General features: G+C 41.9%; 1 protein-coding gene across 3 annotated transcripts in view; it reads left to right on the top strand.

Moving 5' to 3' along the window:
• Positions 1 to 25,285, top strand: part of VAV2 (vav guanine nucleotide exchange factor 2) — a 462,307-nt gene that overhangs the window by 376,479 nt on the left and 60,543 nt on the right. For all 3 annotated transcript variants that reach the window (XM_072632889.1, XM_072632887.1, XM_072632888.1), the window contains exons 5-8: positions 1,021 to 1,123; positions 6,341 to 6,439; positions 11,392 to 11,460; positions 14,406 to 14,506. In XM_072632889.1, the coding sequence (XP_072488990.1) occupies positions 1,021 to 1,123; positions 6,341 to 6,439; positions 11,392 to 11,460; positions 14,406 to 14,506 (372 nt within the window). The remainder of the gene's footprint in view (positions 1 to 1,020; positions 1,124 to 6,340; positions 6,440 to 11,391; positions 11,461 to 14,405; positions 14,507 to 25,285) is intronic.

Below are 25,285 nucleotides of genomic sequence, written 5' to 3'. Positions count from 1 at the left end.
CCTGCTTCAGTTTTCAGAATAATAATGGCATCTCCCTCACAGAGCTGTTGTAAGGATCATATGAGGTGATATTTATAAAGCACATGCACACATACACACAGAAGTTCATATACACACATATGTATTTTGTATAATAAGCATTTATGAAATATATAATATATAATACATACACATATATAATTTATTTCTCACCTAACTGATGCTTAATAAATGCTTTTTCTCCCTTTTCTTCCGCTTAATGTGTAGAGGGATAGACTAGCATTACTCCAGTCTTGACCCCACCATTGATCATGGCTCCTTGGCAATTTTTAAGTCCAAATGGTCACCTCTTTTTCCTGCATGTTTACTTTTGTGTAAAATGGGAACAATGGACTAGAATTAGCGCTTCTTAAACTGTGGATCATGAAATTTTTGGCAACAGTAAGAGGTTTCTGAACACAAAATGACCAAAAATTCATTCAAAATCAAACTTGTAATGAATCCGAGGCACTTTCCTGTGCTGCACTGCCAACTTCACTGCAGCCTTGGTTCTGAATACAAAGCATGTACACTTGGCACTGCCCATGCTCTCAGACCATGCAATGCCAGTGAATTCTGCCCAAATGCAAGTGGAAATAGTTTAAGAAGCTTGGACTGGATGAAATGAAGTCTCTTCTACCTCTAACATTATGTGATTCTATAGCTTAATATTCCCTGTTTTGCCTCTTCCAATGCTAACACTCTAAGCTTTGCATTCTGACATTCTGTGTTGAGGTCCCTTCCAATTCTTATATTCTATGTCTTCTGGCACCAAGACAATCATGGTAAGCTGCTGATGGATCTTGGCTCATTGCCTGCCCTCACTGCTTCACGCTGCCCATGCAGATGCACCCTCAGTGCTGTTCATTTGTTGGACATGATCCTAAAGCTAATTTAGAGCCACCAATTCCTTGCTATTTATTGACTCGATTTGCCTTGCTCATTTGCAAGGCTATAGGAACATGTCTGTTCACCCCTAATATTGTGTTCATCTTGTTTCAGTGAACATGATCTGGGTGAGGATATCTATGACTGCGTCCCGTGTGAAGATGAAGGTGATGATATCTATGAGGACATTATTAAAGTGGAAGTACAACAGCCTATGGTAATGTGTGTGTGTGTGTGTGTGTCTGTCTGTCTGTCTGTCTGTCTGTCTGTCTGTCTGTCTCACCACCTCCATCCCCCAACGTCCTAGCCTTAGATTTAGAAGCAGCAGCCCTCAAAATCTGCTGACGCATCTCTTCTGATTGTTTGGGCCTTTGTGAAAAGGCAGAAAGAAACTATATTAGAGCCACTGGTATCATTTCTAAGATTTTTTAATGTGTTGCTATGGAATTCTCCTCTAAAGGATTTGCAAAGTTCTAAGTTCTCACTGCAAAAAACCTCATTACAAATAGTTGCTCAGTCCCCATCGCACACAGCGGGTATCATTTCATCCTTTTGTACACAGAACGATGAGGCTGATATTGGCTCAATTAGCCAGCTGTGCATCTTTTATGTGGCAAGTATATTTACTTCCAAGCAACTCGACTAATAATCTGTCTGAAGCCAGCTTTCCACTTCATATTTTTTTTTTATCAAGTGTAACTTCTCTAAGGCCACCAGCTTTCCCTGCCCAAGGCTGATGCATGTAGTGGGGAGGTTGAAATATGCTGGAAGAGCTTATTAGGCCTCTATGACCCAAAGGCTTTGCTTCTTCCCTGAACCATCAACAAGTCCCTTCTGTGTGAGTTGGTGTTTTTGTGAAACCATGTGCTGCCACTGAACAAAATTGGATATTACCCAGACACCAAATTTAAGTGTTTTTTTTTCCCTTAGTGTAGCACTAACCAGCTGGTGGTGGTGAAAGAAAAGAGAGCAGAGGGGAAGAAATAACCCCAAAAGTGCCTTTCAAAGAGATATTTCTCATTCTGCGGGAGTATCTGTCGGTTTAACTGGTGCTGCATTAGAGGCAGATGTGAATGTGCCTTTCAGAGACCAGAGTTTACTTTTCACACCAAACAAACCTGCTCTTAAGATGAATTTTCCATTTTGTGGGTTTCCCTTTTCCCACATGTGCAGCACAGAAGCCAAGAGTAGAGCCTAGGAAGAGACTATGAAGACCAAGTGTGGTTAAGGTCAACAACTCTGCAGAACACTTAACAGATAGTGCATGTTCACCTGCCTCCCTTGATCCACAGGCATGGCCATGGCCGTGGCCATGGCCATAGGCATAGGCATGGGCATGGGCAGAATTCCCAAGGCTGAATTTCCTTTTCAAAGTCAGGAAGGACATCTCTAGAGTAAGAAGAAGGGCATGCTTCCTTTTTTTTTTTTTTTTTGTATATTTTTAAAAGAGCTCAGTTTGTCCAGATTAGAGCAAGCTCATCTCTGGTCCATCCTCATGATACAAAATGGTTCCCAAACCAAGCCTGTTCTTATAGATGATCCAAATTAATCACCCCAAACACTATGTAGTTTGGTTTTGGTGCTTTCCTCCTTCCCACTATGGGCCTTCTGGAGGTTCATGCCTGAAGTCCAAAGATTTCCCTGCTGACCATTTTGAGTTTGACAATCAATGGTGATTAGAAGAAATTTTAGTTCTAGATTTCAGTACCTTTCCTCATGATGGCCTCTTTGACACCTAGGTGTTTTACTCTATGACTAAGACATGTCTTAAGAGCACTGGTCCTGGAGCCAGGAAGACCTGAGTTCAAATCTGGCCTCAGATACTTACTAACTGTGTGACCCTGGGCAAGTCACATAACCCCAGTTGCCCTAAAAAAAAACACATGTTGTGACTAAAATATGAAGGTAGCAATAAAAATTGAAATGGTAGAAAATTAAGGAATTCTCTATCCAATGAATATCTCTACCTGTACAAAGGCCCCAGTATCCACATTGCCATCTCTGCAGCCATCCTCCCTTAGAGAGGATGTGTCCTTTTTTCCTAGCTCCTGATGAAGTCCTCATTTAGGGTGTTTATTTGATCTTGAAATGCACATTAAAAGTCCTGAGATTTATTTTCAAAGCCTTCCAGGGAGCATAAGGGAAGATTGCTTATCTGTGTTCTAGGGAAGAGATGAATGTATTACAAGTGCTGCTTTGTGCAGGCCTTAATCTCCCAGCCAGAGGACTGAAACGTTTACAGAGTGCCCCTGTTGATCCCCGACGGGATGGAGACAGCACTTCATGCCTGCATCCTCTCGGAGATAAAGCAGGTGGTTTTATTTTCCCTGTTATGCCTAGAATTAGCCTAATACTGTCAATGGAAGGTAGTGGAAATCTATTCATGTCTTCAAGTAGACATGCAAACTTCTTGAGGCCAAGGAATATATTTTTCATCTTCATATGTGCCACATGTCCCAGGGCCCTGCAACTATTCATTTGAACTGAATTGTGAAGCTTGTGAAAAAAAGTGCAGTCAGGATCTCTCTGGCTGAAGTAAAAACCTAGTTTCTTTGAAGCAGTATAAATGTGTCAGGGTATGAGGAAGAGTTTGGTGGCCAAGCTTGGTTCCAGAGCTGTCTCTTCTCCTGCATGGAGCCATGATGTGTGTGCAGGTGTGGCTGACTGTAATGTGCTCTTCCATATCACTGGAAGAGTATGAGAGAACTGGGGCCTGGCTCTCTCCCAAACCCAGCTTGAAGTGCCAGAGTGTGGGCATCTCTAACTGTTTGTGCTTCTTCTTCCTCCATGCTTTCAGATTAGATATATGCAGGTAAGTGACAAACACCAGAGGAGGCTACACTGGCTTTCACGTAGCTTTGCCTCTCTCTGGTTTGAGGCATAAAAGCAAACATGTACAAATACAGATGCAAATACATCCACAAATACATCATTATAGATGTTTGTTGAATTGAAATGAATTCAACCCATCAGTGGCTGGTGATGGATCAAAGTAGCCAGGATGGGTATGTTACCTGCACAGCATGGTAATGCCAATTCTGGCATTAGGCCATTCTCAGTCGGCTCTCAGCCCATTCATTAACTGCCATCTTGACAAGGATAAATGCCCCTCTTGTGATTGTTTGGTGAAAGGATCAAGAAAGCATTAATTACTTATAACTTCAGCACCAGTGGATTTCTGACAAATTCTTGACCCACCTCAGGTACACAACAGAAGAAATTATTGTATTGAACTGGACTACATGACCTGTAAAGCCTCACAAAAAGTCATACTACAGACTAGAGCCAGGAAGTGCTTTCTTTGTAGGTCCCACTTTCTCATTATCAGAAACTTTCCAATATGAGGATTGCCTCTGACTTCTACTTGGCCTTCAAAGCTGTAACTAGGGTTGGGGCAACTAAAGCTTTGCAGTTAGTTAAAATGAGAAGGTAGCTAGGGTGATTTCCTCCCTCCACCCTACCTCTTTATGCATTGACCTCCTCAAGAGCTACCCTGAATTGACAGTGTTATCGAATATCTTGTCTCTTCTCCTTGCCCAGTGGTGGCACATAGAATGCAGAAGGGTGGGGATAAGCCAGAAGCATTTCCCTCAAGGATAAGAAGCATAAGACTCTTAGCCTTGGAAAGAAAAAGTTTGTGGCAGGGACCTCTATCTTTCTTTTCTGAGTGAGCCAGTCCTGGAGCATAGGGTGGTGGATGTTCCAGAACTTATTTTGGACCGTGGTGGCACAGAGTTTGAACTTCATTGGCTTCTGAATTATTTGCTCTATGTTGCATCATTAGAACAGTGTTGAAACTGTTCTAAAGAAGATCCCAGTGAGGGAATCACTGGTTACTCTGTCCTAGTTCAGTTCTGCCACAAAAAGCCATGGCCAGGCCACTTTCTCCTTAAAATAATAAAAGAAAACTTTTTTCTTTATTTTATTTGGGCTTAAATTTCAGTCCCCAGGAACTTCCAACTCCTCTCAGAGCTCCTAATCTCATTTATTATGCCATTTGTGACATGGTGGACTTAGAGTCAGGAGAGCTGGATTCAAATTCCATTTTAGATATTTACTAGCGAGAGATCGTAGGTAAATCCTTTAATTTTTGAGAGTCTCAGCTTACTTTTCTGTAAAATGGTACTAAGGATACTTAGACTACCTACCTTACAAAACCATTAGAACAGTAGTATCAAACTCAGATAGAAACAGGGGTCTCTAAACTGGGCCACATATTGATTTAGTAAACCACATATTACCATTAGCTATGTTTTACTGTTTTTATTTCCTAATTACGTTTTAGTCTGGCACTCCCCTGTGGTGTGCATGCTTGACAATTCTCAAATAGAAGACCCTACCTTAGCATCTCTTATACTAAATTAGGCATTTCATCTGTTGAATAAGGTCCAGATTGGAAGAGATAAGAAATATGCACCTCTCCCCTGCTTTGAGGAGATGGAGAACTATAGGTGTGAAGTACTGTTAGACTCAGTTGATGTGTAGATTACTTTTACTGAACTGTTTTCTACCCTCCATGCTCCCTGCCCTTTTTATGAAAAGTCTCTGGAGCAGGGGAGACAATGGCAGAACACCTAGAAATGAGGCTGATTCTAAACAAAAGATGTAATGAAAAGAAAATATTCAAGGCCTAGCCAACACCACACTAATGAGCTATTTTACTTTTAAACTGCCTTTCAGCAGGTAGCTAGAATCTCTTTGAGAGAAATCCTTATTCATATCCTATAGCCAGAAGTCAGCTGATGATATGGTATAGAAGAAGAACCCTGAATTGCAGGCAGGACCTGTGTTCAAGTCCTGCCTCTGCTCTTTTTCCCTGTATGACCATGAGTTAAAATTAAAATCACCTCCTGTTTCTGTATCCCTGGTTCTTCCTCAGTAAAATGAGATGATTGGATTAAATGATCTCTGAAGTCCCTTCCAGTATTAAATCCTATAACTCTGTGGGCTATAAGTAGTGGTCTGTGAATTGTCTCTCAATTAAGAAGCCCCAGTCCCTGCCCTCAAAGAACTAACAGTCTGGGTAATTAACAGCCCCCAGTAGATTACAGCTCAGATGTGATCATGTATGTAAAGCATTTTGTAGGCATCAAAGTGCTACATAAATGTCAGCTAATATCATCATCATTATTACTGCACGAGGTATAATGGGGCTTAATAGTTTCCAAGGGCTAAAAATATTAAGTAGAGATAATTTGATTTCTGAGTCCTGGCAGTTGGCACGAATGGAAATTGAGGGGAGGGGGAACAAGAATCAGTCTATCCCCATAATGAAGATGTGTGTGTGTCACCATCCCTGTTGCTCTGTCAATGCTACTTTAAAAGGATGTGGTCTCAGTCCAGACTGCTCCGGCAAACCAGGTATGGGGAGACCCAGCCTGTGGGCCAGGAGGGATCAAAAACCTCACTGACCAAGGGAATGTTTTCTTTCTAGAAAATGGGAATGACAGAAGATGACAAAAGAAATTGTTGCTTGCTAGAAATTCAGGAAACAGAAGCCAAATACTACAGGACTCTTGAAGATATTGAAAAGGTAAGAGATATTTTTCTGGTCATATTTTTAAAGGGCCATTGAAATGGTACCAAGAGAAGAAACCAAAAGATTCCCCAGAGTCTGTAGTCTGTTTTTTAAATTTTGACAGGTTAATGCCATTGTTCGAATGAGAAAGGGGTATGGGGTTGAGATCAGTAGTCCATCTCCAGCTGCATGTGACCCAGACAAATAGCTTTAATCTGACCAAGCCTGAGTTTTGCAGTCTCTAAAAGTAGGGATAATATTAACACTACCTACCTCATAGTGTTACAGCGAAGAAGATGCTTTGCTAACCGTAAAATTACCAAGGACCATGTTGTACAGACCTTCAAAGCCAACTAGGAATTTGTATTTTATTCTTGGGGCAATAAGGAGCCACTGGAGTTTACCAGTGACATGGTCAGATCTGTACTTAGGGGGAGGGGAATCATATTAGTAGCTGTGTGGAGAAAGATTGGAATGGAGAAACCCTTGAGGCAAGGAGAGTTGAGGTGAATGAAGTAAGGGGATGACTGAGTGGAGACTTGTTGGATTTGAGATACTTGGGAGTAGAAAGCAGATTTATGTGGGGTGAAGGAGATATCTGATCAAAGATACTAGTGAAGTTAGGAACCTAGGAGTCTGGAGTAATGGCAGGACTGTTAGACAGAAAGGGGAAAGCTCAGTGGAATGATGGGTTGGGAACGAAGGTAAGATGATGAGCTCTGTTTTGGACATGTTGAGTCTGAGATTTCTGAAGACCTTTTTCACCCCACACTATATAAAAAGTACAAATATTCTTATTAATAGTTGAGGAAACTGAGGCACAGAGAAAGTGAAGTGACTTGTGCAGGGTCAGATGGTGTTTCAGAGGTGATTCGAACACATCTCTCCTGCCTCGCCACCACTGTTCCCATTATAGCAGTCTAGTAGGAGCCACAATCCCACAATTTCACAGCTGGGATTTAAACCTAAGTCCCTCAACACTCACTTGATTTACAAACCTTGGACGCTCCTCTGAAGACCTAAGCAGTCCCTATAGTTAAAAGATTTATTTCTAGAATGTCTTGGGAGAGTTTTATCAGCTAATACTTAGTAAGACCATACTGTGTATGGCTTTTGTATCTGCTTACATGTATATGTGTTTATTCCTGAGACCCTATTTTGTATATCCTTTGTTATCAGCTTATATGCTCTTCCCTTCCCCAACCCTGCTAATTTATTCTTTCTATTTACTTAGTTGTGTATGTTTGTTTTTTTCTCAGATAGAATGTGTTTAGTACAATTCCTGGCATACAGTAGGCATTAATAAATGCTTGCCAATTGATTGACTGAAGTGGCTCTCCCTCTGCCGTCCCCAAGAATGGCATCCTTAAATGTAGATTCTGGAGTTTATAATTTAGTTGGGGATGAAAAATTTACATTTATCAAACAGCACTGTGTACTATGCTGTGTAGTTGGGTACCAGGTGGCATGGTTCAGACTGATTTCATGTTCCAGGGGAGGTCAGAACAGGGGAAGGCATATTGGAGGAGATAGGACTTAAACTGGGTTCTAGTCTGGGAAACCCGGCATTCATGTGCAGCCATGTCAGAATAAAAGAGCATTCACTCTTCAGAGAGGGCATGTGAATTCGCTGCATCTAACGAGCCACATATGTGTCCAAGAAACAGAAAGCCAGGTGGCATCTTCCTGGCGCTTTTATCAAGGCCAACGTCAAGTTACTGGATAGTTTTTGGTTTTGTGTGTATTTTTTTTAATGTGGTAGAGTAGGCAAGCTTGTCTAAGAAACTAATTGGATTAAAGTAATATTTCACTGCCTGAATTTCTGGCTTGGAAATTGGGGTCAATGAATGCTGATTGTCCTGGCTTGTGAAGGGAAGCCTTTCTTTCAGCAGCCAGTGATGTCATCCAGGCACTATTTCCCAGTCTTCCTCCCCATCTTTGCATTCCTGCAGTTCTGCCCCTGCACTCAAACCCCACAGTGCCTCCATTGATTGGTCACTTGTGCTTCCTTTTCCAAACATTTACCTTGCTCATCTAGGGTGGGGAGGAAAACAAGCATGCTGGGTCTGTTTGATTTAGAAGGCTTCGTTGCCTGCTCTGTGTTTATTTTTGGAAGTTGATTATAGCCTGAGGTTCCGATCAGAGAGGAATATGACAAGTGTTTTAAGGCAGATGATGAGGGGTTTTCCGACCTTGCCTTTGTGCAATCTTGGGATGGTCCTGCCTATGAGCTGATCCCCAGCAATGCTTCCTCATTCTAGTACTTGTAGGCTCCCTTTCATTGGTTTACAGATTTTGAATGTCACATTGAATGCAGAGACAGGAATTTTTTTTGTCTTAGAGCAGGAAAATGCCATGGTCGGAACCATGCATTCCAAAGCTTACTGTGACAATTGTGAAAAAGATAGATCAGGAGAGAGCAGAGATGGAATCAGGAAAACCTTTTGGGTTAGGAAAGGAGAGAATCAAGAAAATCTAGAGGACTAGATTTGGATTCAAGGCACCTGGGATTTGGTCCTGGCTTTATCACTGACTAGCCAGTTTGAACATGTTACTTTCCCTCTGTGGGCCTCAGTTTCCTTGTTTGTTAAATGAGAACAATGATACTTCAGTTTGGTACTTATTAAGCGCCTACTATGTGCAAAGCACAGGTGAGAGAAAAATCGATCTCTTTTAAATCAGTGTGGCCTTGGGTACAAAAGCTAGGTGCTGCAGTGGATGGAGCTCTAGATTGTAATCAGGGAGAACAGAAAGAGATTTCAAATCCAGTCTCAGACACTTAATAGGTTCATAACCCTGAAGAAGTCATTTAACCTCTGCCTGCCTCAGTTGCTTCATCTGTAAGTGGGGGTAGTAATAATACCTACCCCTCTGAGATGTTATGAAGCTCAGATGACATATTTGTAAGGTGATCTATAAATGTTGTTATCATTATTACTTTTCAAATAGGGGTAGGGACCTGTCATTTCGTTAATGGAGGGAATTGATGCTTTTCATCAAAGCAAACGAATACCTTTTTTGGAACTCAGAGTCTTGAAGAGTTGCCTGGAGTGGAGGGGTCAGGCTCCTGACTAGGGGTACTGCAAAGGGCCCACAAAACTCTTTAATATAACCTGAATCATATTAAAATGTAATTGAGAAATATTTAACAAAATAAATAAAAATGCAGTGGAATGTGGATGCATGATGTTAATTTGTGGTTTTCTAAGTCCCTGTGAAGCCCTTGGACATCTGGTTCTGAATGAATTTAATACCAAAAGCTACAGTACTCAGATTGTTACTTAAGACTGGAAAAAGGTAGAAAAGAGGTTGTGAGGGGATTTATGAGCCAAACAGAGGATTTTATACTCTTTCCTAGAAGTAACAGAGAGCCACTGGAGTTGATTGAGTGAGGGGTTGCAAAGGTAGGTGACATGATCAGACCTGTGCTTTATAGAAAAATAGCTTTGTGAGGTGTGAGGTGATAAGGTCTATACCAGGGTGGGTGATCAGGTGGTCACAGTGTCAGAGCAGAGAAGGAGGTGGCATGTCTAAGAGATGTTACAAAGGTAGAATCAACAGAAATTGGCCATTGATTTGATATACAAGTTGGGAGAGAGTAAGGATTGGAGGGCAATACCTCTATTATGATCCTGGATGATTGGGTCCTCAGCAGTAATAGGGACATTGTGAGGAAAGGAGAGATTTGGGGGGAAAGGTAAGGGAATTAATTGGTTTAGTTTTAGACATGTTGAGTTTAAAATTTCTATGGGACAATCCAGTTGAAGGTGTTAGAGACACTTGGAAATATGAAACCTGGAGGTCAGGAGAAAGGACTTAATAGGTGATCTCTAAAAATCTTTCCAGCCCTAAGTCCCATACTCCCCAGAGGAATAGACAGGGAATGCCGCAGGTCTCTCTTCCTGGAATATCTAGTTTTCTTATCTTGACCCTTTGAAAGCTATCTGGGGGCCTCAGTTTTAGCATCACCTTCTCCCACAACCTGAAAACCAGCTCTCCCTTCTCAGATTGTCTCAGAGCACTTTGAATTTGTCCTTTATTTCTATCACATAGTTAAAAATTTTTTTTTTTACTTATTTTACTTTTCATTTATGGAATAAGACAGGCATTATCATAAAATAGTATTATAAAAAAAGATGGTTACGCATGAAACTGCAAACCTTTTGTGTACAAATTGCTATTTCCTTTAAATATATAATAAAGTTATCAAGTATTTTTTTTCTTTTTCCCCTTCCCCCTGCACTAGAGATGGCTGTCATCAGACACAAATGTGTGTGTGTGTGTGTGTGTGTGTGTGTGTGTGTGTGTAAACTCATTCTATGCGTACTTCTATTTATCATGCCTTCCCTCACTTATCCTTTGTAGTTAAATTGGGTGTTTATAATCATCAAAATGACTTCTTCACTCGAAGTTGTTTTTAAAACAATATTGCTATTACCGTTTACCACATTCTCTTGATTCTGCTTATTTCACTCTTCATTATTTTATGCAAATCTATCCATGTTTTTCTAAGATATTACATATAGAATATATGCTTTTAAATTTTAAAAAAGTATTGATATCTCTTGTTATTACATTCCCATGCTCATGTGTGCAGTATAGTTATTTGGACATTTTTTCCCCATTCTTTGTACTTGTACCCACACTGCCTGGCACATAGTAAGCTCTTTCTGTAGTTCTTGTTTATTGAGAGATTGATGGCATGTGTTGCCGAAAAGCGTAATACCTGCCTTCAAGGAACTGAACTGTCAGTGGGGGTCTGGCTGAGGGCCTTTAACATTGTTCATTGAACTGAATCAATGTTCATTGACCTGAGTTAAATTGAGTCTCACATGCAAACTGACCTTGAGCTCCAATTTTCCTCATCCTTCTTCCTCCTGAGAGAGGCAGAGGTAAAGGAAATTGCCTCTTTTCTCCCTTCTAGAAGGCATTCATTCCCCCATGCTCTGTGGTCTTCTCTCTTTCAGAACTACATGAATCCTCTGAAGCTGGTGCTGAGCCCTCTGGACATGACAGCCATCTTCATCAACCTGGAGGTAAGAGCCTCAGAGGGGATGTGCTTCCTCTTTCCAAGTCTTTGACCTTATGGACCCACTGGCTCTCACCTTATGAAGAGGACCTAGAGCATTACTAGTACCCTGTGCTCCTGGCATATTAATGTCTATCAGATACTTGGCACTGTAACCCAAAGATGATTTCGTAATGCTCCCCGGGTTTGGCTGCGAGAGACTCGTTGCTTCTGTCTCTTCAACAACTTCATTTTTTGAAAGGCAGTCAGATTAGCCCTTGTCTGCCAGGTAGACCTTATCCTTCCTATCTCAACCAGGACTCAATGTGAGGACATACAAGGAGAGGATAAGAGACAGCATCTTTTAAGGTATAGAAAGGTAGCCTCTTAGTCAAGAAGACCTGGGTTCATATCTTGCCCCTGACATTGGTTTTATGACCCTTGGCAAGTCACTTAACTTTTCAGTATACCAAGCAACAAAGGTGCCAGCCTGTATTGGTTAAGTTCCTTAGCTGGAGCTTCTGACACTGAAAGAAATCACAGGTTTTGCTTTTGGAAAAGTAGCATTGGAAGAGGAAAAAATAACCATGAAAGTATTTTGAGTTCTTTGCACAAGAGGAGCTGTGAAAATTTGAAGGAATATGAAGGACTGTCATGACCAGCAGGAGCTTTCTCAATAGTCAGAGATAGACGCTTCTCTGCACCTTTGAAGGAAGTGATTTACAGGTGTGCATACATGGAGCTTCCCATGAACATGATTACTGTAGGAAAGAGGGAAATAATTGGGCCAGAACACACACATCGGTGGAGTTTCTCAGAGAACACATGCCAGATTCGTAGCCCAGCTAGTCTGCACTTGCACAGTAGCCAGGAAATGTGAACAGCTGCCACGCTGCATGGATCTCCTGCTCTGGCCTCCCTCATTCTCATTGGCCCAAGGAGGCAAAGAACATCTGGGCTTCATCTCTCCAAGTGAGAGCCTGGTCGCCAGGACCTGCAGCTCCTGCTGCCCCCTCATTTTGCACACTCATTGAGGTCAGGATGGTGGGAGATGGTGCCTGTTTTGAGTTCTGCCAGGGAGTCGATGACCAAAGCATATAGTGGGAGCCTCATAGGAAACTGGGATGAACTTTGCAACCAACTCTCCAGCAATCCAGCTTATAAACTTAAGCAGGAGCCTTGTATCGTTCTACTGCTGTGGCCTGCATTAAGATGGAGGTTGGGAGAGGTGACGATATAAACAGAGTAAGCTGCACATACTCCTGAAAACAGCGACACTGACCCTCCTACTGTTCCTCAGATATGACACTCTATCTCCTAACTCCATTAGACTTATGGATAGGTGAACAATCTGTGAATACACAAGAGATAGAGAGCAAAGTTAGTTCTAACTTCAAACATTTTCACTGGCTGTTTTCCATGCCCACAACACTCTCCACTTCCTGGCTCCCTTCAAGTCTCAGCTAAAATCCTACCTTCTGAAAGAAGCCTCTCCCAATCTCCCTGCTGATTATCTCCAGTTTATGCTGTCTCTGTCTTGTTTGTACGTAATTGTTTACATATCTCCCCATTAGACTGTGAGCTTGTGGAGGGCAGGAACTGTCTTTTGCCTTTTTCTTTTTGTATCCCCAGCACTTAGCAAGGTGCCTGGCACATAGTAGGAGCTTATTAAGTGTTAGTTAACTGACTGAAAGCAGAGCAAAGTTGGTAGAGAGGTAGCCTAGGAGTCAGGAAGACCTGGATTGAGGTCTTTCCTCTGACAGAATAACTTCATGACCCTGGGCCAGTTATTTAATTTCTCAGTGCCTCGGGTACTTTTAGGCAACTCTCTGAGATTATAAATTGTGGAGGAGGTGCCAACCTACATTGGTAGAAAGAGTTTCCTTATCCAGGAATTCCTCGTATCAATGGTTTAGTCCCAGATCCCTATCCCATGGACAAAGCACAATGCTAAATGCTGGGGTATACAAAGGTAAGTTAGACTCAGTTCCTACTCTCAAAGACTTTGCTTTATAAGTAGTGGTGGGGTATAATATAATAATATATATATATATATATATAACATTATATAATTACGTATTGTTATATATAATACATAAAATACATGATAATTACATGTTTTATATGTGTATATATAATATAATAATTAATGACTGATACAAGGAGAGTAAAATGAATACAAAGGTAAAATCCCAACAGAGTACTTTGAGGAATTTGATGGAAGGCAAAATCACCTTGAAGCCTTGTGTCTTTGTATGCCCAGGGCTTAACTTACTGCATTGCACACAGTAGGCATTTAATAAGTGCTTGTTCAATTGAATTGAACTTTTCAATGTGGGCAAATTTACACGGGGTATGTGGGAAGGCTTCATAGAGGAAGTTTATCAAGAATAGATGGATATTAAGCTCAGAGACAAGATATCATGCTCAACTTGACAACCAAGTTGTGTAATACATCCATTTTGTAAAGTCAGATAATATTTCTAAAGCAAATCTTTCCTGATCCTCCACTCTTACCCCAATACAGCCTCCCCCATGATGGAGGAAAAGAATTCCTAGTGGGAACAGGACCTGAACTGGCTTTCTGAGTTTTTCTCTCTTTCAGCAATAGGGAAGAAGTAGCCCAAGGGACTGGCCAACAACAGGTTGTAGTATTCCATCTGTGTTCATTTCCTGTGCCCAGGGTTGGTCAGGGTTGACTACTGTGTGTTATGACAGGCTGTTGGACAGCTCCCTTTAGGATTCATAAAGGGACTTTAACATGCTCAAAACTCTGATGTACATTTATCATTGTATAACCTTCTAACTTAATTACACATGAGTATTTATGGTGATTCAGGGATACATCTTGCTGGAGTCTCTTACATTATAACATTTGATGAGAATGAAAAGAGACCAGATTGTTTACAAGAACTGTGAACTCTTCCTTCGTGGTGTCTGTATGGTAACATGCTACCTGTTCCTTCATCGCAGGACTTAATTAAAGTGCACAACAGCTTCCTGAGGGCCATTGATGTATCGATGATGGCTGGTGGGAGCAGCCTGGCCAAAGTATTTCTAGAATTCAAAGAAAGGTGAGTTGCTTTGGGACGTTTCTGTCACTATAGTTTCTTCACCCTTTGGAAACGTTGAAAGTTATTAAATTTGTTCTCATCAGTCTTATGTCCTAAGAAAATGACAGGTTGTTACCAAATATGGTCTGATGAAAAACTTGGCTGAAGACCTGGGTTCTACCCCCAACTCATTGGGCCTCAGTTTTCTCATCAATTAAATGAGAAGAATGTGTTTTCTGCCTTATTATTGTATTAAATGAGATCATGTTTGTGAACACTTTTTGAAAATTATGAAGCGATATATAGATACACATGATTATTGTTAAGACGTTTGTCACTGGCTTCTTTCCTATCTCAAAATAAGGGGCAGTGGTAACACTGAACAAATTCATTCCCTGTGGAAATTGCTAGTGGATAAACTGGTGAGTGAGAAATTGCACGGTTACCTATAGGTTATTGAGTCATCTCCTGATTAAGTTTTCTGGAAAAATCAGATTGTGTTCATCAAATGGGATAATATTTGAAAAGCACTTAACCCATTGTCCAGCATGTAGTAGGTGCCATGTAAATATTTAGTACCTTCACTTCCTCCTATACAAGAGTTATGTCATGGACTATGTCTGAACTATACAGTGAGTGACCAAGACAAAGAATTTCCATTGTCTCAAGAACATTAGAGCAAGAAAAGGGACCTTTGAGACCCTCTCATGTAATCCCCTCATTACAGATTTTGGGAAAGTGACTTGACCAAAGTCACACAGCTAGTTATAGTGGAAAGTTAGTACTTGAATACCTCAGCCTTTTGTTCTTTGCTATATTATGTAGCTTCCTGGCCAAGCACTCAAGAGCTCCCAAATCTTCCCCTTTTCCTTTTTGCAGCTGCCCAGTATGAATACCCAGGAACCCTAAGAAAAGTTGAAATGGCTAGATATGATGAATAAAAATCCTTTTATATTCATAATCCAATCAGAGGCTAAGCTTCGCTGTGGAATGATACCAGGGGGAATTAAACCGGTGTCTAGACATAAAAATATCATTCAGCAGTCAATAACCCCAGAAATATCATCTGCATTAATAACCGACCATTAGGTTAGATATTCCATTATGCATGATGCTCCTTTTAGAAAGTAAATATTTATGATGAGAAGATAGCAAAACTAATTTATGAAAAAATGCAGAAGACAGGTTGATCTCCTTTTATGGGACATTCGTTTACTTATTTCTCTCCCTTCCTTATGCTCCTCCCTTCTTAATAAATAATTCCATATTATGGTAGTTGTAGAAACCAAACCTTCTGCTCTTTCCCCTTTGTTGTGCTGAGTCAATAAGCAATAGGGTTAAGGACTCTATGCTAAGGGTAGTTCCTGGGATCTAGAATCCAGGCTGTCCGTCAGGATGGAGGGCAGGGAGACTGTAGCTCTCAGTGGTTAGAGAAAATCAAAAGCCTTCGGAAAGAGGGAAGTCACATCAACAGGTCTCAGCAACCAGGACAATCAGAGCCTAGGAAATACTTTATAATTTTCAAAACATTTGTATATAGAATTAGAATTAGAGGTGGAAGGAACATCACGGGTCATTTACCCCAACCCTCTCATTTTAGAAATGAAGAAATTGAGCCCCAAGGAGGTTAATTAACTTGCACAAGGTCAAAGGATCCTTGATTCAGAATTTTTCAGGTTCTAAGAGGCCACTGAATTTGACTCCTCATCCCCCATCCTTGTCCCACATTTTGCAGATGAGAAGATTGAGTCATAAAGAGGTTAAGTGACTTGCTGGGAGGGGAAGACTCAGGCCATAGGACCCACATGGCTCAGGAGAAAAAAGTGAAGTTGGTGACCTTGCACAGTCCTCCCTCACTCAGATTAAAGTCAACTGCAAGTCATGTCATCATCTTGATGTCATGGTCCTCTTCAAGAACAAAGGACAAACACAACAAGTGACTTGCCCAGGGTCACAGGACTAATAGTGTCTGTGGCAAAATCTGAGCCCAGGTCCTAAGTCTATTATTGTCTGATGTCTTTCTAAGGTCACACAAGTAGGAAATATCAAAGGCAAGATTTGAACCCAGGTCTTCTTAAGCCCAGAGCCAGTGCTTGTTGTTTCTCCCCTGACCCACTCTTTTGACCATATCATGCTACTTCTTACATGCTCTCGTTGAATACTTAGGAACACTTCGAGGATGAGGTGGGATGTGATCTGGGTCTTGAAGGATCATTACCAAGTGGTCACTGTGGTTTGACTTGTGGAGTTTCAGTGTTCCTGCAGAGAATGTATTTATAAGTGTTCCTCTTCATAGGTCACTTAAGGCAGATGGAGGTGGTGGAAGCGGGTGGGTGAAGAGTCTTTGGAAACATCTGGCTTGACCCCTTTTTATCCTGAATCTGTGTTATGTGCCTCTGGGACCATTTCTGGAACTGTATTAAAAGGCAAATGCCTCATTTTTGAATGGCTGGGACAAGCTGCACCTCCCCTTCCCTCCCCTCCAATACATGTGCATACAAATACTCTGTGCTTCTGAGGGGTGATTTTTCAACCTCAAGAGGAATTATCTACATCCTCCCCCTCCCCCACTCCCTGCCCACTTTGCTCTCCACTGTGTTAAAGGAGAAGCCATAGGCTTTGTTTTGTTGTGTAAGGAGTAGAAGTTAGAGGCTCTTTGAGGAGCAGGAGGGGGAGATTTGAGGGCCAAGCAGCTCAGCGTGTTTTCCCAGATTCTTTTCTTGTAACTTATGCATTTTGTCGCCCTGCCCTGGGGTCTCCTCTGCCCCTCTTCTCCCCTGCCCTGAGGCAGCCATCCCCAAATATTACTTATGCTGGTTTGTAGGACATGGAGCTGGGCTTGCAAGCCTGGAATGTGGAGCATGGGGGCAGTCAATTTTAGGTCAGTCCTCTGACCCACTTTTCATACCAAATCCACAAATAAGTTCTTCCACTTGCCTAGCAATCAGCGAGATTCACAGCTGAATTAATCATCTCTACAGCTGTGCCCCAGACATGCCTGATTGACAGCTACACATCCTCACCCAGGTGGCAGAGACTCGGCTCTCAGGATAGGGAGACATTTCTTGGAGCCTTCATTAGCCTGGCTGTGCGATTCTGCTCCACAGAGCTGGGGAGGTGGAGGGGTGGGGGGGAGGGTTGGTAATGGGTGGAAGTGCTGGGGACCATGATTTTTACTGCAGTTCATGATGATGGCTGCAGTGTAACAGGTCTGGCTCTGTGCCTCTGCTAACTGATGACCTTTGTGAGGGAGCCTCTAATTTCCCAGTGCACAGAGATCTCAGCCCCACTTAACCTGCTGTCTGCTTTATCAGACTCTTCGTCTTGGCTGCCTACTACTGCTTATCACTGGCCTGATGGATAGATGTGGGAGGAAGAAAAGAGGGCCTTCTGCTTTGACTGACTGGGACCTGCCTTACTGAGATTTGTAAAAGTCTATTTGGGATGCTTCTTGGAAATATGTGGCAGTTTCCTGGTTTCTTTAGGATAAAATGAAAACTCCTTAGCCTGGCACTTGAAGTTTACCCCCACCACTCCCCTCCAAAAAAATCTGTCTTCCCCTTAATTCCAGTTTACCTTCCTCCAAGGGAAGGAAAAGAGAACATGCATTTAATAAATGCCAACCATGTGCCAACAACTTTGCCAAGTGCTTTACAAATATCACCTCATTTTATCCTCACACTAAGCCTGGGAGATAGGTGCTATTATTATCCCCATTTTACAGTTGAGGAAAGTGAGACAGGCCAAGGTTAAATGACTAGCCCAAGGTCACAGAGGTAGTAAATGTCTGAGACTAGAATTGAGCTCAGGTCTTCCTGAAGCCCAGTGCTTCTATCCATTGCCACATTGAGCTGCCTTCAAAGTGAAGATCAGGTGTTACTTTTCATGCCAAAGCTTTCCTGATTCCCCATTGCTATAGCCACTCCCCTCTTCAAATGATCTTATTTTTACTTATCTTTGTACATTCTGTCCTTTCAGGAAAATGGAATCTCCTTAAGGCAGGAACTCTTTTTCTTTTTTGTTCTTCTAGCACCCAGCTCTGTGCCATACACAGGGTGGGCAGCTGATAAAAGCTTCTTGAATTGAACTGATATATACATTGGAGTCGTTATTATCTGACCTTCCCAGCATCCCAGGGGTGTAGCTATTAACCTCATTTCATAGGTGAGGAAGTTCCAGAAGTTAAGTAGTGAATTACTGTCCAAGTCAAGATAAGGACACAAGTCTCTTGATTTCTGTCTGGAGGCTCTTTTCTTTTTGTGTTTATATTCTTTGTGTTAGTACCACATCCCACATGGAAGTTCTTAATGCACATTTATTGAATTGAACTGATCACACAATCCCAGAACCCGAGACTTTAAAGGAGCATCACTGGTCCCCTAGTCCAACAAGTCAGGAATTCTTTCCACAGCTTCCCTGATATGTGGTTATCTAGCATTTGATTAAAAGCCCCCAGGGAAGGGAGCCCCCTACTTCTGGGAAATTCTAATGGGGATGCTTTTCCTTACATTGAACCAGTTGGCTCATTTCTTCTAGCTCTGCCCTTTGGGGCCAAGCAGAAGATGTCTAATCCTTCTCCATGGAAGCCTTTCTAATACTTGAAGACAGCTTTCATGTCCACCAACTTCCTCAAGTCTTCTTTTCTCCATTCCAAACATCTCCAGTTTCTTCAACTGATTTTCATAAGGACATGAACTGGAGACCCTTCTCCATCCTGGTTGTCTCCCTTTTGATGCTTATGAATGGTCTCCATCTTCTTAAAAGGAGTTGGGCAATGTCTGTACATTTGTGAGTGAGCTTCTAATTTCCCAGTGCACAGAGATCTCACCCCATTTAATCTGCTGTCTGGTTTATCAGACTCTCTGTGTCTTGGCTGTCTAATACTGCTTATCACTGGCCTGATGGATAAATGTGGGAGGAAGAAAAGAGGGCCTGGTGTAGAGTCTCCTGCTGCTCTTCATTTCTGACTACAGAGTGGGTTGGTGGTTGAAAGTATATTCTCTATAAGAGAATCAGGTAGGTGGTTTCCAGGAAATTTTGAAGAAACCTTTGGGTCTGACAGTACCAAACTGGGTTTTGCTCCTTTGACAGAAGGCTCAGTATTTGGTGTCACTGGTTGTCCTATACTTAGTGCCATGTCTGGGAGTGGGATGTGGTGATAATGTAAGGTAAAAGTAGACTGGAAAAGTAGAGGGAGACAATTTATGAAGGCTTTGAATGCCAGAGGATTTTATATTTGACCTTGGAGGTGGGAGGGAGTCACTGGAGTTGAATGAGTAGTGAAGTGACATGGTCAAATATGCATTTTAGGAAGATCATTTTGTTGGCTGAGTGGAGAATAACTGGAATGGGGAGGAACTTGTGGCAAGTAGATAAAACAACAGGTTATTGCAATAATCCAGACATGAAGTGATGAGGGCCTGCACCAGGATGCACTGTAAGAAAAGAGAAAAGAGTATATTCAAAGACGTTTTGAAAGTAAAATCAACAGGCCTTAGAAACATGTTGGATATGAGGGGTAAGAGAGAGTGAAGAGTCATTCATGACACGTAAGTTGTGAGCCTGGGTGACTAAGAGGATGTTGATGCCCTCAGAGTGACCAGAAAAAGGGAAATGAAGAAGGGAGAGCTTGGGGAGGGAAATAACAAATTCAGTTTTTGGATATGTTGAATTTAAGATGTCTGCAGGACATCCAGTTCAAGATATCCAGTAGACAATTTGGAGATGTGAGTCTAGAGGGCAACTGAGAAGGGTGGGCTAGATAAGTAGATCTGAAAATCCCAGCATAGAGATAATAATTGAATCTATGAAAGCTGATGAGATCACCAAGTGAAGTAGTACAGAGGGAGAGACGAGGAGAGCCCAGGACATAGTCCTGTGGGATACCAGCAGTTAGTCGTAATAGCTCTGGGAAGGAGGTAATGTAAGATTATTGTCATTTTTTATCCAGACCTGTGATTTTGTCCATCTAGGGAACTCAGTCTACCAGTTCAGATCTGTAGCCGGTTGGCAACTTAGTCTTAAAGGGTCATCAGAGATGCTGAGTGCTTAAGTGACTTGCCCAGTCAGAGGCATGACTTAGGATCATTACATGATTGATTGAGAACTCTAGGGGACCTTAGAGATCATCAATTCTAAATCCCTTATTTTATAAATAAGGAAGCTGAGACATGGAGAAGTTAACTAATTTTCCCAGGGTTACACAGTTAGTAATTGTCAGAGGCTAGATTTGAACTCAGATCTTCTACCTCCATGCCCCACGTGCTACTAGTGGTGTCAAACTCAAGTAGAAAAAGGGGCCACTAATCTGTGAGTAAAGATTCCTACAGTTCACATATTGACTTAGTTTTTAAGCCTAATGTTTATATTTTATTGTCTTCTTATTTGCTTTGTTGAATATTTCCCAGTTACATCTTAATCTGGTTTGGGCAACACTTGTGGCCAATAGACCACGTGCTGTACACTCTCTACTACACAACCAAGGTCTTTGTGACTCTGCGGCTAGACCCCTATCTACTACATCTCAGTGGCTCTTGTTGCAAGAATCATTATCCCCATTTAGGAGATGAGAAACTTAAAGCCCAAGAATGGGAAATGACTCACTTATGGTCATACAGCCAGTGATGTTAGAGTTTAGAAATTCAGATTCCACATGGGATCCCAGGTTTGGAAGTGTTCAATCAGAAATTAAGTGATAATTTGCCAGGGGTTCCATTTAGGGGGCTTTGAATTGGGGAAAGGGTTAGACAAGATTCCCCAAGTACCCCTGGGCTCTGAGAGGCTATCATACTTCATCCTCAGTGACTTAGCCTTTGGTTCATTTATGCTGAAACAACATGGTGAACTCTTGAAATTCTAGACATTCTACCCTTGAATGTATGGGGATTCAAGGAAATCTTATCCTGAGAAACGACTGCATGAACAACCATTTTTTGTCCTGATTCCAGCAATGGACTGCACTCAACGAGTCCATTACTAACTCTGATATACAACCATAAACTACATAGCTCCCAGCTTAAGATACCTGCTTCTAAAAGAGCATGGTCGAAAACTGGCTTGACTCCCCCCTCCTGTTTGTCTGATATCCTCCTCCTTATCTTCCTCCCATTCGAACCCCCCAGTTCTTAGTAGTTTAACAGGAGTACTTTCCCAAATAGCTAACTTTGTAAGACAAGGACATATAATTTCCCAACCCTCTTCCTTTCCTCTCCCCATAAATCCTTAAGCGAACTAAACAGTCATAGAATCAAAAGTTTAGAGCTGTAAGAGACTTTAGAGAGCTCGGGTAATCTGCTCTGGATACACTATGAATGATTAAAAATCAAAAATTTTGAGAGAGAATGAGGGGGGGAATGGAGATGAGGAGACCAGATCTTATGTCCATTTAGCTCTTTTGGTCTCCCTAGAGTATAGGGACACATAGTTCTGTTTAGACCTAAGATTGACAAGTGCACAGGGATGACCCAGGGTTGGTTTGCTTTTTTTTTTTTTTTTTTTGTGAGGCAGTTGGAATTAAGTGACTTGCCCAGGGTCCCATAGCTAGAAATTGTCTGAGGCAGGATTTGAACAGAGGTCCTCATGATTCCAGGGCTGGTGCTCTATCTCCTGGGCCTGGGCCACTTAGCAGCCTCTTGGTTTGCAATTTCAATGCTAACTCTACAAATCCCAATTTTTTTTCAATTAAATAAATACTGCCTATTACAGGTAAGAGGTGTTAGGTGTCATAAATACAAATCATATTCTCCCTGACCTCAAAGAGCTTTTGTTCTGCTAGAGAGCATAGACAGAGCCTTATAGAAAAACTTGAAAAGAGTGAAATTCATTATCCCTCTTGGTTTCCTTAGGTATTGAATGGGGATAATACCTGCCCCACTGGGTTGCTGTGAGGTTTGAGTGAGAGAATATCTGTGAAAAATTTTGTAAGCCATAAAACGATGTAGAAATGTTAATTATTATTTTTGTCATCGGTGTTGTTCACACCACTAGGCTCATTTGCTCCATTTACTTGGGGTGTGGGAGCAACTGACCCACTACGAGCCAGGAGTGGTCATGGGTTTTCTTGTTTGTTTGTTTTCTCTTGCCCCCTTCTGAAACAAAGGGAGTAAGAAGGAAGCCAGTTTCTCCTAATTACCTGCAGAAATTTTAGGCGCCCTGTGGGGAGAGAGGCAGGAGAGTAAGTTGAACCCTTTGAGCATTATTTAAGCGAAGATTTGCAGAGGGCTTTCATGCGTAAAGCCTGTCAGAGTAAGATTAAAGGGACATTTTTACCATCTGTGGCTTTCATGACTTTTCAGAGATAAGGATTCTGAGACAGGTGAATAGTGACTTCGCATTTTGGAATTTGAAACTAGATGATAAGAGGCAATTAGGAGGTGATTAACATTGATTTGAAGGCTAGGGGAGTGGGGCTGAGGCTGGAAGAAGTACCTTTTATCTTTAAAGCTCTGTGTTTGGTCTTGTTTAGCGACCTAATCCAGAAAAGAGACCTGGTCTCCCTCCCTTCTCATTTTAGTAAAGATCAGAGGACAAGTTTGAATTCCAGCTAGACATGCCTGAGGGTAGGGCTTAGATACTGACTTCCAATGGATGGCCCCAGGGTGCTTTCTTTGGGAGGGACGCTCAAACTCGACTCTGGACCCCCTGTTGTCCCACTTGGCAGGTGGGAGTTAAAAACTTGCATAGATGCCTTTGGAAAATAGAGCATCTGTAGACTAGCCTGACAAATTTTATTTCAGGTACAAAAGATGAAGACAAGTAATTGTGTTTAGGGGCCTCCTCACTTCTATCTTCCCTTTACACTCTCAGCTAGTTCTTAGGATTTAAGACCAAAAGGGGACCTTAGAAAACATCAAAGATAGGACTCGTGTTGTAGTGGATAGGACTGGTGTAGGAGTGAGGAGGATCCAAGTTCAAATTCTATCCCAGGTGCTGCCTATGTGACTCTGGACAAGTCATTTGAGCATTCTATCCTTCAGTTTCCTCATCTGTACATGAAGTGGGTTGGACTCTGAGGTCCCTTTAACAGTCTAGGGCTATGATCTTATGATTCAATGCAGTCACCTAATTTTACAGATTAGGTACAATGCCTAAAGTTGCACAGGTGTTAAGTACAAGAACCAGGACTTGAATCCAGGCTCTCTAACTTGGAACAATACAGTACTCTTTCCACCATATTATGCCTGTCTCTCTGTAGATCATTCCCTAATCTATTCCTGCCACCTCTCAAATCCATTCTATTGCCAAATTTTGTTTCTCCCTTCATAACCTGTCTCTTATATGTCTCAACTCCATTCACACAGCTGCCACACTGGGACAGTTCCTCATCATCTCATATCAGGACAATTGCTTTAGCCTTATTTGATCTCAGATCTCTCTTTGTTCCAATGCATCCTTCACTAAGCTGCCAAAGTGATTATCCTAGCGTACAGATCTATGTCACCACCACCATGACCACTGCCCCTCAGTTAACTCCAATGGCTCCCCATTACCTCCAAGATCAAATATAAAAGCTATGTTTAGCTTTTAAAACCTTCATAATTTGACCCATTCCTGCCTTTCTGGTCTTCTTTACACCCTACCGTCCTCCCTGTACTCTGTGATCCAGTGGACACACATACACACATACACAGACACACAGACACACACACACACACACACACACACACACACACACACACACACACATACACACACCCTTGCCTATCACCTCTGCCCCCTGGCTTGCCTGGAATCCTTCAAGACTCAGCTCAAATACCTTCTTCAGAGATTGTTTTTGTTCCCCCCCTAGTTCTTCCCCCTTCCATTACCTTTCCTCTAAGATTTTTGTTGTTATTGAATCATTACAGTTATGTCTGACTCTCTGTGACCCCATTTGGGGTTTTCTTGGCAACGATACTGCATTGGTTTGCCCTTTCCTCCATTTTACAGATGGAGAAACTGAGGCCAGTCAGGTTTCCCAAGGTAATATAGCTAGTATGTCTGAAGCCAGATTTGAATCAGGCCCAGCACTCTATTCACTGTGCCACCTAGCTGACTGCTCCTCTAAGGTTGCTTTTCATTTAGCCTATATAGATCTCGTATGCACAATTTTTTGTATGTTCTCTCTGCTATTAGAATATGAGCTCCTTGAGAGTAGAGACTGTTTTTATAGCACAGTGCCTGGCACATAGTAGGTACATAATAAATTCCTGTTGATTAACTAAGCTCTCTTCAAAGACCAGTCTTGTATTTTCTACCATGTATTGAACATGATTCTGAGATGTCCCACCTAGTCCTCAAACCTGACCAAAGTCATCATCTTATCCCTGCTGTCCCTGTTCCCTAGTCATTAGTATGCCTGTATGTTCTCCTTCTGCCTCTTCTATTCCCACTGCTACTGCTGTGGCTCAAATCCATAGAATTTCTCCCTTGGCCTGTTGAAATAGCCTCCTGACTGACCTCCTTGCCTCCAATCTTTCCAACCTCTAAATCATCCTTCTAAACCCCTGCCAAGGTAATCTCAGAACACAGCTCTGATCATATCATTCCTGTGGTCAAAATCTTTCTTTCAGTGGAGTCTATGAATCTGCCTTCCATCCTAACCTGCCTTCTTGGTCTTGCAGGATCTTGGGTTTAGAAACAGAAGGAACTTTGCAAGTCATCTAGTCTGCAGACCCATTGATCTGAGGCTTACTTCCCCAAGGCCCCACCTACAGCCAGGAAGGAGCAGAATTGGGATTCCAATAGAGATCCTCTGACTCCAAGTCCTGAGCCCTTTCCATTGTGTTATGTTGCTTCCAACCTCCTCATTTTACAGATGGG

This window comes from Notamacropus eugenii, chromosome 1 (genome assembly GCF_028372415.1).
Source record: "Notamacropus eugenii isolate mMacEug1 chromosome 1, mMacEug1.pri_v2, whole genome shotgun sequence".
NCBI lineage: Eukaryota > Metazoa > Chordata > Mammalia > Diprotodontia > Macropodidae > Notamacropus > Notamacropus eugenii.
The sequence above is the reverse complement of the archived record's forward strand: the minus strand, read 5'-3'. Positions and strand labels throughout refer to the sequence as shown.